Below are 14,269 nucleotides of genomic sequence, written 5' to 3' on the forward strand. Positions count from 1 at the left end.
CATCATAGCGGTGTTACGGGGGGTCAGGCGGTATTAGATGTACATGACTCATGGACGTAGGTAGAGGCTCTCAGACTACTAAATAATTCACTTGGCACAAATCATAGTCCACATTTCATAGCACACGCTCCAGTTTCTCAAAAACCTGATCTCCATGATACCGGGCCTCTGAGGGGCCACCGCCCAGACCCCCGTCTGGACCCGAGTCCCCCGTCTGGACCCGAGTCCCCCTCTCTGCTGTCTGTCTCTCTGCCGTCTGTCTCTCTACTGTCTTTACTTTATAATTCACTATTTCCCATCTGATTCTTTTGTTTTATTCCATCTTTTTTGACAGAGCTTTTAAAGAGAATATAGAAAATATCTAAATGTAGTTATTTTCTTAATGTACAACATGCTTTTGTACTAAAATCTACCTAATAAACAAGTGTTGTTTTCTACCAGTGAACAGAGAAGAATTTTTCCTTGTTTCCTGACTTCTAAACAACCATGAGATTTCTCCCTGCCGTCAGCACATTGTTTATAGCTGGAAGGAGTCGGGCGTTTTTTTGTGCATACCCTTACACACACACACACACACACACACACACACACACACACACACACACACACACACACACACACACACACACACACACACACACACACACACACACACACACACACACACACACACACCCCAGTGGTGGGTGAGCGGGCCTCGGGGATCGGACAGTTAAAGACCAATTAGCGGTGGGATCGATGAACTCCCGTCTGAGCGACCTCGTTAACACTGCTGGAACCGGAGACACCATGTTGACGGACGCTGGGACTCCTGGGGACCCGGACCAGGTCTGGGTGTCCGGGTTGGAACAGGTCTTGGTGTCTGGGTCTGACCAGGTCTGGGTTTCCATGTCGGACCAGGTCTGGGTGTCCGTTTCGGACCAGGTCTGGGTGTCCGGGTCAGAACAGGTCTGGGTGTCCGGGTCAGAACAGGTCTGGGTGTCCGGGTCGGACCAGGTCTGGGTTTTCATGTCGGACCAGGTCTGGGTGTCCGGGTCAGAACAGGTCTGGGTGTCCGGGTCGGACCAGGTCTGGGTTTTCATGTCGGACCAGGTCTGGGTGTCCGGGTCGGAACAGGTCTGGGTGTCCGGGTCGGACCAAGTCTGGGTTTTCATGTCGGAACAGGTCTGGGTGTCCGGGTCGGACCAGGTCTGGGTTTCCGGGTCGGACCAAGTCTGGGTTTCCATGTTGGAACAGGTCTGGGTGTCCGTTTTGGACCAGGTCTGGGTGTCCGAGTCAGAACAGGTCTGGGTGTCCGGGTCGGACCAGGTCTGGGTTTCCATGTCGGAACAGGTCTGGGTGTCCGGGTCGGACCAGGTCTGGGTGTCCGGGTCGGACCAAGTCTGGGTTTTCATGTCGGAACAGGTCTGGATGTCCGGGTCGGACCAGGTCTGGGTTTCCGGGTCGGACCAGGTCTGGGTTTCCATGTTGGAACAGGTCTGGGTGTCCGTTTTGGACCAGGTCTGGGTGTCCGAGTCAGAACAGGTCTGGGTTTCCATGTCGGAACAGGTCTGGGTTTCCATGTCGGAACAGGTCTGGGTGTGCGGGTCGGACCAGGTCTGGGTTTCCATGTCGGAACAGGTCTGGGTTTCCATGTCGGACCAGGTCTGGGTGTCCGTTTCGTACCAGGTCTGGGTGTCCGGGTCAGAACAGGTCTGGGTGTCCGGGTCGGACCAGGTCTGGGTTTTCATGTCGGAACAGGTCTGGGTGTCCGGGTCGGACCAGGTCTGGGTTTTCATGTCGGAACAGGTCTGGGTGTCCGGGTCGGACCAGGTCTGGGTTTCCATGTTGGAACAGGTCTGGGTCCACATACAGTAAAAGTCTGAACACTGGAGAACGTGTAGTACTGATCCGGTCCCGGAGTTTCAGACGTGGACGAAGACGATGAATCAGCTGACTTTACATCCGTTACCCTGACGACGTAGCTGTGTTTACGATCTAATAATAATAATAATAATAATAATAATAATGGTAATAATAATATGTAAAACTAGTAACGCTGCTGAGAACACAGAGACAACCCTGATGGTCTCAAACATCCAGATCCACCACCTGAACCAGTAACCAGACACCTGGGAACGGATTGTCCAACGTAAAAAGGACTTCAAGAAGGCATCAAGGATCCTGGTGTTGGACAGTTCCCCAGTAAACCCAGTACACCCAGTAAACCCAGTACCAGACGGGATCTCTACCGATGAAGCTGGATGTGTATGAAGGTCAGCGCTGGAGCTGATTGGTCTCCATGGACCTGAGCGAACCAATCAGGAAGCAGATTGGGGGATCAGAGGATCAGCGGCCGTATCAGATGGCCCCCCCGCGCGCCGGTGATCATATCGCCATGGCGATCGTCAGCGGCTTCAGGCCTTTCCATCAGCATCCTCTCTGCTTCACCACTACAGGGTTCAGACTTCCACTGCAGGACCCGGTCTGGATTTCTGGACTCGGTCTGGATCCATTAGAGGGATCTGTAATGTATATCTGTGTGTGTGTACTTGAAATATTTGAATTATGCGGTGGGTTGTTTTTGTCAGAGACTGTTCTGAAGGTCAGACATGGATTTCAAGTGTAAAGTTTGAATTTTAAGATTCCACGTTTTTCATCATCATTGATGTTTTGGTTCGAGGTTTGTCTTTTTTCTCGTCAATATAATACAATAATCCCTTCCTAAGTGAACAAAAACACAACTTTGTTTTAACGTTTTACTCTGAAAACTAAAGTTGACCTCCGACCCACAACACAACATTTAATCTACGTGCTTCACATCTCACGTTCGTCACTGCAAACAACAAACATCTTATAAAATCCAGACGCTCATATATTCATAAAATGAATAAACCAACATCACAGCAGCCGGACACCGAAGAACACGTCTCATGCACCAAACCAGCTCTCCTGTCATAAAGCAGCGATGAACCTGAAACTCTCAGCCAGGGAGGAAGCCTCTCAGGGGTCAGGGGAGAGTAGGGGAGATTAGGGGGGATTTAAATGAGAGTAGGGTGAGATTATGGGGATATTAGGGTGAGATTATGGGGATATTTGGGTGAGATTAGGGTGAGATTAGGGTAATATTAAAGTGATATTAGGGTGAGATTTAAATGAGATTAGGGTGAGATTAAAGTGAGATTAGGTTGAGATTAGGATGAGATTGAAATGAGATAAGGGTGAGATTAAAGCGATATTAGTGTGAGATTAAAGCGATATTAGTGTGAGATTAAAGCGATATTAGTGTGAGATTAAAGTGATATTAGGGTGAGATTTAAATGAGATTAGGGTGAGATTAAAGTGAGATTAGGGTGAGATTAAAGCGATATTAGTGTGAGATTAAAGCGATATTAGTGTGAGATTAAAGTGATATTAGGGTGAGATTTAAATGAGATTAGGGTGAGATTAAAGTGAGATTAGGGTGAGATTAAAGTGAGATTAGGGTGAGATTCGGGTGACCAGTGAGTTTTCCAGGATTAATTATTCCAGAATTGAAAAAGAAAGTAATTTATTGTAAAGATGACATCAAGGACGTAATTGAAAATATGCCCGAATTCTTAATAGAAAGAGTTTGTTGAGCCCTGATGGGGGTCTGGTTAGTCCTGATTGGGTTGTGGTTAGTCCTGATGGGGGTCTGGTTTGATGGGGGTCTGGTGAGTCCTGATCTGTGACGTAGTTAAAGAAAGACTCTTTAACTGGCGACGTGTCCGTTAATGCTGTTACATGTGGACAGGCCCCCTCGTCGGTGTTTCCCTCCTTCGTCGCCCCCCTCCTCCTCCTCTTCAGCGGCGGCCATGCTGCCGTTGATGTCTGAATCCAGATCCGAGCCTTTGAGTGGCGGACAGTCTGAGGAATACTCGATATCCTCGACACATGGAGGCTCATCGTCCTCGAAGCAGCTGCAGAGACAAGAGTCGTTAGGGGGAGGGGTTACCATGACAACCAGGAAGCACAGCAGCCTAGGCTCGTTGGTTTGGGGTTCGATCCCAGACCGAGAAAATGGCCCTACTTCTCTCTGCTGGCCACCAGGGGGCGACTCCTCTCTGGTTGTATAGAAGTCTATGAGAAAATGGTCCTACTTCTCTCTGCTGGCCACCAGGGGGCGACTCCTCTCTGGTTGTATAGAAGTCTATGAGAAAATGGTCCTACTTCTCTCTGCTGGCCACCAGGGGGCGACTCCTCTCTGGTTGTATAGAAGTCTATGAGAAAATGGTCCTACTTCTCTCTGCTGGCCACCAGGGGGCGACTCCTCTCTGGTTGTATAGAAGTCTATGAGAAAATGGTCCTACTTCTCTCTGCTGGCCACCAGGGGGCGACTCCTCTCTGGTTGTATAGAAGTCTATGAGAAAATGGTCCTACTTCTCTCTGCTGGCCACCAGGGGGCGACTCCTCTCTGGTTGTATAGAAGTCTATGAGAAAATGGTCCTACTTCTCTCTGCTGGCCACCAGGGGGCGACTCCTCTCTGGTTGTATAGAAGTCTATGAGAAAATGGTCCTACTTCTCTCTTGATGTATTATCTCAGTAAACATTGTAAACATGAGTTTATGGTCTCAATCTCTAGTTTCAAGTCTTCTTCAATCCAGCATGATGTTCATTTAGTACATTATGGTCCATTTAGAGTCCACCAGACCAGAAAGCAGGGGATGCTTTAGGGGGCGGGGCTTACCTGCTGATTGACAGGTTGCTACCGCTATCAATGCTAGTTAGCTACAGTTTGGCTGCTGCTCGTGGTGCACCAGAATCCACATGGATCCAGATCCTGTAAGGGTGCCACTCTGCCCTGCTTGTGTTGATCAGATCCACCTGTTGCTCCTCCACAGTCCAAATATGGTCCCTTCCTTCCTTTTCACTGGCTGCAAAATATCCTTAATGGTGATGGTCTAAAAGCCGAACTTGAGGCTTCAAAAGCATAGTCCAGAACCCGTCGGGGGACGTCACCATGATGACGTCCACCACGTCTGTGATGACTTCTTGAATGTCATCTTGTGTTTACACTCAAAATATTCAGAACCCAAACGGACACTTGGCTTCCATCAAACTGAAATTAATCCAACATTTCCCAGAGTTCACCATGACGGACGCCGCAGATCTGAGATCAGGACCATGACTGACAGACGGACGACAGACGGACGACTGACAGACAGACGGACGACTAACAGACGGACAACAGACGGACAACAGGCGTACGACTAACAGACGGACAACAGACGGACGACTAACAGACGGACAACAGACGGACGACTAACAGACGGACAACAGACGGACGACTAACAGACGGACGGCTAACAGATGGACAACAGACGGACGACTGACGACTGATAGACGGACAACTAACAGACGGACGACTGATAGACGGACGACTGACAGATGGACGACTGACAGACAACTGACAGACGACTATTCTACGACTCCCAAGGTCAAGAATAAGTGTACAGTGTGTGTGTGTGTGTGTGTGTGTGTGTGTGTGTGATATATTTGATTGTCAAGGCTGCAGATAATAAAAGGAAACCATTCAAATATACAGTCCAACGTATTAAACAGCTTCTTCTGCTGCGTTACAGATACATCTGCTCTTTAAATCTCTGTTCCAGAAACGTCATGGTGCTAATTTCATCAGAGTAATTATGTTGTTGAGAAGTTGGGCCAAGATATTTGTACCCTAAAAGGCAGACTGTATAAAGTCTTATTTTCATTGGAGTTGTAATTAAAATCATTGTCTAAATCTGATGATGTGTTTTCAGCATCTCTTAAGGGCGATCGTGTGGAGAAAGGGGGTCTCATTCTGTTGTTTTCTAAAATGTTGATTCCTTTGCTCCTTTCTGGATTGTTCTCTCCTCCCTCATCATGGTTTGTTAACAAATGATGGATAAAGATGGAAAATATTAGACACAGAGAAGAAACGCTGCTATGCTCAATTATCCATAAAAGGATCTTCTTTCATTGATATTTAAATTGACGACCAAATAATGTGACGGAGAAGGACGGAGAAGGACGGAGGGACGATGAGAACCAACCAGAACGGAGAAAATGAATAACAGAATACAAGTGGCAATGTGTCAGCATGGATCACAAGGATAAGAGGGAAGAAGGGACGGGACCACAGAGGGAAAGAACTGAGGATGAAACCAAAGAAGAGACACGTCGTCATGGTGACGCCCGCGTCGGTTTCTGGACTACGGTTCAGAAACCAGTTCAGCATCTTAGATGGTTTGCAACCAGAGAAGGAAGTGACCATATTTGGACTGTGGAGGAGTGACGGGTCGATCTGATGAACACCAGCGACAGAGCAGCACCATTGCTGGATCTGGATCCATCTCATCTAATCCTGGTTCTAAACCCAATCTGAAGTCCGAACCTGCTCCCTGGTCCGGTTTAGAACAAACATGTACATGACGTGTCAGGACGGTCTTACTTGTGAGACTTGTGGTCCAGGACGTTGTGGTTCAGGAGTCTTTGGCTGTACATATTCATGTCTTTGGTCACAGAAAGCAGACTGTGGCAGAACTTCACACCCATCTCCTGCAACTCCCTGGTTCCTGTCTGCAGGCCCTGCACACACACACACACACACACACACACACACACACACACACATATATATAATACTATATAATGATATCTATGTAAATCTGATGCTGTCACACCTTTAGATATGCCTATTATGTAAATATATAATATCTATATGAATATAATGTGTCCCACTTTGTAGACGCCCTGGTCACAGCCGTTGTGCGTGCTCTCCATGGTGTAGCTCCTCAGCACCCCCATCTCCCTCCAGACCACCACCCGGGCCGTGGCCGAGCGAGACTTCTCCACCTGTTCACACACGGAGGGAAGCCGTGAAACACCAACCACACCTAGAGGCCGTTGCTGTTGTTGGAGTTGTTGTTACCAAATAGTTGCAGCTGTTGAAAGAAAAGGCCGGAGCAAGACGATCCAAGGTCTTTGGGATGGTCTAGAGAGAGAGATTAGTTACTCCACTGCTGTGTGTGAGTGTGTGTGTGTGTGTGAGTGTGAGTGTGTGTGAGTGTGTTACCCTGTATCCCGGGTCCTCCTTCAGTCCTGTGGTGTTCATGGTGGATCCGGACTGCCAGAGGGTCTCCTTGACGCTGCAGCCATACAGGAACACGTTCTTCTTCCTGGAGTGGCCGTGGTAGTCGCAGAACACCTGCAGGACCAACAAGAACTGTTCTTCTGGTACAGAAAGGTACGAGGTCCCAATTCTAGAAGACCAGCAGCTGTGTGAAGGTCAACATGGTCAACGTGCTTCTCGCTGTACGTCACTCTGCAGCAACAGTTGGCTCTTAATTGCCTGTATGAGGCTGAAAGGCAACTCTCATTTAGCGCAATTAAAAACCCAATCAAGGTCAATTCATCAAAGGTCTTCCTCATTAAAGCCTCATAACATCACATTCTACATTCCCAGCAAACATGCAGACACCTGTCAGTCCGTGTGTTGGGCTGCATTATAACGCCAGACACCTGTCAGTCCGTGTGTTGGGCTGCATTATAACGCCAGACACCTGTCAGTCCGTGTGTTGGGCTGCATTATAACGCCAGACACCTGTCAGTCCGTGTGTTGGGTTGCATTATAACGTCAAACACCTGTCAGTCCGTGTGTTGGGCTGCATTATAACGTCAAACACCTGTCAGTCCGTGTGTTGGGCTGCATTATAACGCCAGACACTTGTCAGTCCGTGTGTTGGGCTGCATTATAACGCCAGACACCTGTCAGTCCGTGTGTTGGGCTGCATTATAACGTCAAACACCTGTCAGTCCGTGTGTTGGGCTGCATTATAACGCCAGACACCTGTCAGTCCGTGTGTTGGGCTGCATTATAACGCCAGACACTTGTCAGTCCGTGTGTTGGGCTGCATTATAACTCCAGACACCTGTCAGTCCGTGTGTTGGGCTGCATTATAACGCCAGACACTTGTCAGTCCGTGTGTTGGGCTGCATTATAACGCCAGACACTTGTCAGTCCGTGTGTTGGGCTGCATTATAACGCCAGACACCTGTCAGTCCGTGTGTTGGGCTGCATTATAACGCCAGACACCTGTCAGTCCGTGTGTTGGGCTGCATTATAACGTCAAACACCTGTCAGTCCGTGTGTTGGGCTGCATTATAACTCCAGTCACCTGTCAATGACTTCAGACCGGTGGCTTTGACCTCAATTATTATGAACATTTTGTTGAATTTGTTATGAAAAACTTGTTCGGCTGGAAATCTTGAAAAATACAGGGAGTGGAATAGATCAACTACAATTTGCCTACAGGCCCAAAAGAGGAGTGGAGGACGCCACACTCTGATTAATTTGCTTTTTAAACATCTTGAAGGAAGTGGGTGTCATGCCCGGCTTTTATTTATTGACTTCTCCTCTGCTTTTAATACAATCCAGCCGCACATCTTAACCCAGAGGCTTTTAGAACATTTTAACCTCAGTAAAAATCTTGTGGGCTGGATTTTAAACTTTTTAACAAACAGGACACAGAGGGTCAGAGTTAATGGGGTCTTATCTGACAAAGTGTGCTCTTCCACTGGCTCACCACAAGGGTGTGTGCTCTCACCCTTGTTATTCATTTTATACACAAATATGTGTCAGAGTATTTTTTTAAATCGCCTCATTTTAAAGTATGCAGATGACTCCGTGATTGTTAGCCTGCTCCAGGGAAGTGAACACAATCACGGTCCGGTTGTCGACTACTTTGTAAAGTGGTGTGAAGACTCTCACCTACACCTCAATATAGCAAAGACCAAGACATGGCTATTGATTTTAGAAAGAATGTCAAAACACCTGAGCCTGTGATGATCAAGGGACAAGTCACTGAACAAGTGCAATCTTATAAATATCTTGGAACAATCATTGACTCCACCTTAAATTTTAAAGAGAACTGCAAAGCTGTGAGCAGGAAGGGACACCAGAGACTGTTTTGTCTGAGGAAATTGTCCCGTTTCCATATTGATAGGACCATGATGACAATCTTTTATCATGCTTTTATTGAATCTGTGTTAGCTTTCTCACTTGTGTTATGGTTCGGAAACCTGCCCTTAAAAGAAAGGAACTCGCTCAGCCAGATCATCAAATGGTCTGGTCGGCTGATTGGAGAGACACAGCTGAGCCTGGAGTCGCTGTACACCAAACAGTTGCAGCGACTAGCCAGCGCCATCTCCAATGACGTCTCCCATCCTCTTGCGAGTGAGTTCCAGCTCCTGCCATCTGGACGGAGATTCATAGTCCCAAGATCTAGGACCACACTCTTTAGGAACAGCTTTGTCCCTGCTGCTGTTTCCCTTTTAAACAAGTCCTAATGCACTTTGAGGTCTATCCTGTGACTTGTTGTTGCTATTTATCTATTTATTTCTATTTATTGAAAATGGTTTTTAAACCTATTTATTGTCCCTTGTATCATCACTTTGTCGTATCTTATCTGCCTTTAATCCTGCTCAGTGAATATCGGAGGTACCCATGTCTGTTTCATGCTGTGTGTTAACACGTCTCCTGTTTGTCCTGTCATCAATGTTTGTGTGACGCCCTCTCCTGCTACTGCACAACAAATCTACCTACGGGTATTAAAAAAGTAAACTGAAACTGTCAGTCCGTGTGTTGGGCTGCTTTATAGAGCCAGACACCTGTAAGTCCGTGTGTTGGGCTGCATTATAACGCCAGACACCTGTCAGTCCCTGTGTTGGGCTGCATTATATCTCCAGACACCTGTCAGTCCATGTGTTGGGCTGCTTTATAACGCCAGGCACCTGTAAGTCTGTGTGTTGGGCTGCATTATAACTCCAGACACCTGTCAGTCCATGTGTTGGGCTGCATTTTAACGCCAGAAACCTGTCAGGCTGTGTGTTGGGCTGCATTATAACTCCAGACACCTGTCAGTCCGTGTGTTGGGCTCCTTTATAACGCCAGACACCTGTCAGTCCGTGTGTTGGGCTGCATTATAACGCCAGACACCTGTCAGTCCATGTGTTGGGCTTAATGATGGCTTGGCGTATTTGAGGAGAACATTTTAATAACGTTTACTTTAGAGAATAAAAGTACGTTTACAGTCGATCAAAGTCTGATCATGTCAAAGAGATTTTCAAAGTAAAAGCAGGGAGAGCTCGAGGGACCACAACAAGCTAACGAAACCAGCAGGCCGGTCTCACCAGAGGGGTCCGTCCGATGCTGTTGAGGAAGTAGAGCAGGCCCTTGGTGTGGTAGATGGTGGGGCTGAGGACGGGGTCTGGTTTAGACCACTGACGGTTCAGGTCCTCACCGTTCAGGTCACAGCGGTTCCTGCGGAGACAAGAAGGACCGCTTCAGTTCAAGCTCCCGACAGCTGTCTCCTGGGTGAAAGTCCTGTGTTTGTGCACATTAACACAATCCGCAATCGTGTTTTATTTGTCTTAAAATCAGGACTTGAGCCGGCCGGGGAAGCCGGGTTCAGACCCTGTCTCATAACGGGTCCCTGTGCAGGATCTTGATGCTCCACAACAGAACAACTTCATCATAACTGAACACGTATGTTCGCTTATGATCTTTAGCTGTTTCTGTGGCTGAAACCAAACGTCTGTGACATCATCACACACTGATCTTTGGCTGGCTGTGATTGGCCGCTCCCACTCACGTGCCGTTGATGACGCCGTCTGGGTTCAGCATGGGGACCAGCTTGAAGACAAAGGCCTCCCTGAGACGCTGGGCCAGTGGGTCACTGCTGACCAGGAACTCCAGCGTGCCCTTCATCACCCAGCTGGCGTTGGACTCTCCAGGGTGGACACGACCCGTCAGCACCACGCAGGGCCGGTTACCTGGCAAGAGACGGGGACGTGAGACCGGGTTCAAGCACTTTATTCTAAATCTAAGCACTTTTAAAACCTTGAAAACATCACACTACAATTCAAGGGTTTTCAAGGATTTCCAGCACCCGTACCAACCCTGAATATCTTTGACATAAACAGCTGCTGAAAGTTCGGACCAGCAAGTCAGATCTCAACTAACCCTCGTAGTGAAGACTAGATCCTCACTAACCCTCCTACTGAAGACTAGATCCCCACTAACCCCCCTACTGAAGACTAGATCCCCACTAACCCTCCTAGTGAAGAATAGATCCCCACTAACCCTCCTACTGAAGACTAGATCCTCACTAACCCTCCTACTGAAGACTAGATCCCCACTAACCCTCCTAGTGAAGAATAGATCCCCACTAACCCTCCTACTGAAGACTAGATCCTCACTAACCCTCCTACTGAAGACTAGATCCCCACTAACTCTCCTACTGAAGACTAAATCCCCACTAACCCTCCTAGTGAAGACTAGATCCTCACTAACCCTCCTACTGAAGACTAGATCCTCACTAACACTCCTAGTGAAGATTTTATCCTCACTAACCCTCCTACTGAAGACTAGATCCTCACTAACCCTCTTACTGAAGACTAGATCCTCACTAACCCTCCTACTGAAGACTAGATCCTCACTAACTCTCCTACTAAAGACTAGATCCTCACTAACCCTCCTAGTGAAGATTAGATCCTCACTAACAGACTAGATCCCCACTAACCCTCCTATTGAAGACTAGATCCCCACTAACCCTCCTATTGAAGACTAGATCCTCACTAACCCTCCTACTGAAGACTAGATCCTCACTAACCCTCCTACTGAAGACTAGATCCCCACTAACCCTCCTACTGAAGAGTAGATCCTCACTAACCCTCCTACTGAAGACTAGATCCTCACTAACTCTCCTACTAAAGACTAGATCCTCACTAACCCTCCTAGTGAAGATTAGATCCTCACTAACAGACTAGATCCCCACTAACCCTCCTACTGAAGACTAGATCCTCACTAACCCTCCTACTGAAGACTAGATCCTCACTAACTCTCCTACTGAAGACTAGATCCTCACTAACCCTCCTAGTGAAGACTAGATCCTCACTAACCCTCCTACTAAAGACTAGATCCTCACTAACCCTCCTAGTGAAGACTAGATCCTCACTAACCCTCCTAGTGAAGATTAGATCCTCACTAACCCTCCTACTAAAGACTAGATCCTCACTAACCCTCCTACTGAAGACTAGATCCTCACTAACTCTCCGACTGAAGACTAGATCCTCACTAACCCTCCTACTGAAGACTAGATCCTCACTAACCTGCCTACTAAAGACTAGATCCTCACTAACCCTCCTAGTGAAGATTAGATCCTCACTAACCCTCCTACTGAAGACTAGATCCTCACTAACCCTCCTAGTGAAGACTAGATCCTCACTAACCCTCCTACTAAAGACTAGATCCTCACTAACCCTCCTAGTGAAGATTAGATCCTCACTAACCCTCCCACTGAAGACTAGATCCTCACTAACTCTCCTACTGAAGACTAGATCCTCACTAACCCTCCTAGTGAAGACTAGATCCTCACTAACCCTCATACTAAAGACTAGATCCTCACTAACCCTCCTAGTGAAGACTAGATCCTCACTAACCCTCCTAGTGAAGATTAGATCCTCACTAACCCTCCTACTGAAGACTAGATCCTCACTAACTCTCCTACTGAAGACTAGATCCTCACTAACCCTCCGACTGAACAATAGATCGCATCTCAGTGGGGTTGTTAAACCCAGGAGAAGATCCTCCAGTCCTGGCTCCAGGTTTCCTGCGTGCTCTGAGTGCTGGGCTTCATTCAATTACCGGATCAGGTTTTTAATTAACGGCGTGCTGGCGGCGTGTCCTCTACGCCCATCACAGCCCTTGATTACCTCCGTTGGTGACAGCCGGGCAATTATGTTGCTCCCAGAGGTCACCAGTGATAATCGCAACGTTGTGTGACGGGTCGCACTCAACATCTCCGAGTGTCAGTGATCACAATGTGACAGACAGATGGTGGTGACAGACAGGGTGCAGACAGACAGACAGACAGGGTGCAGAGAGACAGACAGACAGACAGGGTGCAGACAGATGGCCTGCACACAAACAGGTGATTGGTGAAGGAGATCTGGTGTCTGAAGGAGCAACATTTGGTCCGGGTTCAGTTGCCTTAGCACCAGGGGGAGTTGCCTTTACACCAGGGTGAGTTGCCCTAACACCATGGGGAGTTGCCTAAGCACCGGGGGAGTTGGCTTAACACCAGGGGGAGTTGCCTTAACACCTCGGCAAGTTGCCTTAGAACCAGGGGGAGTTGCCCTAACACCCGGGGAGTTGCCTTAGCACCAGGGGAGTTGCCTTAACACCATGGGGAGTTGCCCTAACACCATGGGGAGTTGCCTTAACATGATTGGGAGTTGCCCAAACACCCCAGGGAGTTGCCCTTACACCCCAGGGAGTTGCCTTAACACCACAGGGAGATGCCTTAACACAAGGGTGAGTTGCCCTAACACCACAGGGAGTTGCCTTAACACCACGGGGAGTTGCCTTAGCACCGGGTGAGTTGTCTAAACACGATGGGGAGTTGCCCTCACACCATGGGGAGTTGCCTTAACACGATGGGGAGTTGCCCAAAAACCCCGGGAAGTTGCCTTAACACCAGGGGGAGTTGCCCTAACACCCTGGGGAGTTGCCTTAGCACCGGGGGAGTTGCCTTAACACCATGGAGAGTTGCCCTAACACCATGGGGAGTTGCCTTAACACCATGGGGAGTTGCCCTAACACCCCGGGGAGTTGCCCTAACACCCCGGGGAGTTGCCTTAGCACTGGGGGAGTTGCCTTAACACTATGGGGAGTGGCCCTAACACCATGGGGAGTTGCCTTAACACGATGGGGAGTTGCCCAAACACCCCGGGGAGTTGCCTTAGCACCAGGGGGAGTTGCCCCAACACCCCGGGGAGTTGCCTTAACACCCGTGCACTGTTGCCCGAGGAGACGCTGGTTGACTGGAGGTTGCCGGTGAGGACAGTAATCAAACTGGATGGTATCAGGCAGTTATTTGAACGCTGCTGGTGCTGCAGCATTTTGGGGGAATGACGAGATGAAACTGCATAATTGCGATGCAGAAATGCCGCATGTGACGGCAGCTGCAGCAGTCCCTCAGATATTATGCTAATGAGGACGTGTTGTAATGAATCTGACGTTTCCTCAAAAACAAATTATTTCTTCATATGTGCGACTGTTAAGGATCACTGGCTTTCAATTAAGGAGCGGAAAAATAAACAAAGCATTGGATATCTGTCTCTGTCAGGATGGAAGGCTGTGTCTGCTTTTGTCTGATCTCTCTCACACACACACACACACACACACACATTCATACACACACACAAACACACACACAGCGGGAC

General features: G+C 48.3%; 1 protein-coding gene across 5 annotated transcripts in view; it reads right to left on the reverse strand.

Moving 5' to 3' along the window:
* Positions 1-3,296: 3,296 nt before the first annotated feature.
* The window catches only part of agbl1 (AGBL carboxypeptidase 1), a 43,295-nt gene continuing 32,322 nt past the window's right edge, over positions 3,297-14,269 (reverse strand). For 3 of the 5 annotated variants that reach the window (XM_084017070.1, XM_084017069.1, XM_084017068.1), the window contains 7 exons: positions 10,636-10,816; positions 10,175-10,304; positions 7,059-7,190; positions 6,915-6,977; positions 6,725-6,838; positions 6,435-6,571; positions 3,297-3,920 (listed from right to left, as the gene is read on the reverse strand). In XM_084017070.1, coding sequence (XP_083873196.1) covers positions 3,713-3,920; positions 6,435-6,571; positions 6,725-6,838; positions 6,915-6,977; positions 7,059-7,190; positions 10,175-10,304; positions 10,636-10,816 — 965 coding nt within the window. In that variant the 3' untranslated portion in view covers positions 3,297-3,712. The remainder of the gene's footprint in view (positions 3,921-6,434; positions 6,572-6,724; positions 6,839-6,914; positions 6,978-7,058; positions 7,191-10,174; positions 10,305-10,635; positions 10,817-14,269) is intronic. The other 2 variants (XM_084017072.1, XM_084017071.1) reach the window with 1 other exon arrangement.

The sequence above is a fragment of the Eutrigla gurnardus genome (assembly GCF_963514095.1).
Source record: "Eutrigla gurnardus genome assembly, chromosome: 9".
Lineage (NCBI taxonomy): Eukaryota > Metazoa > Chordata > Actinopteri > Perciformes > Triglidae > Eutrigla > Eutrigla gurnardus.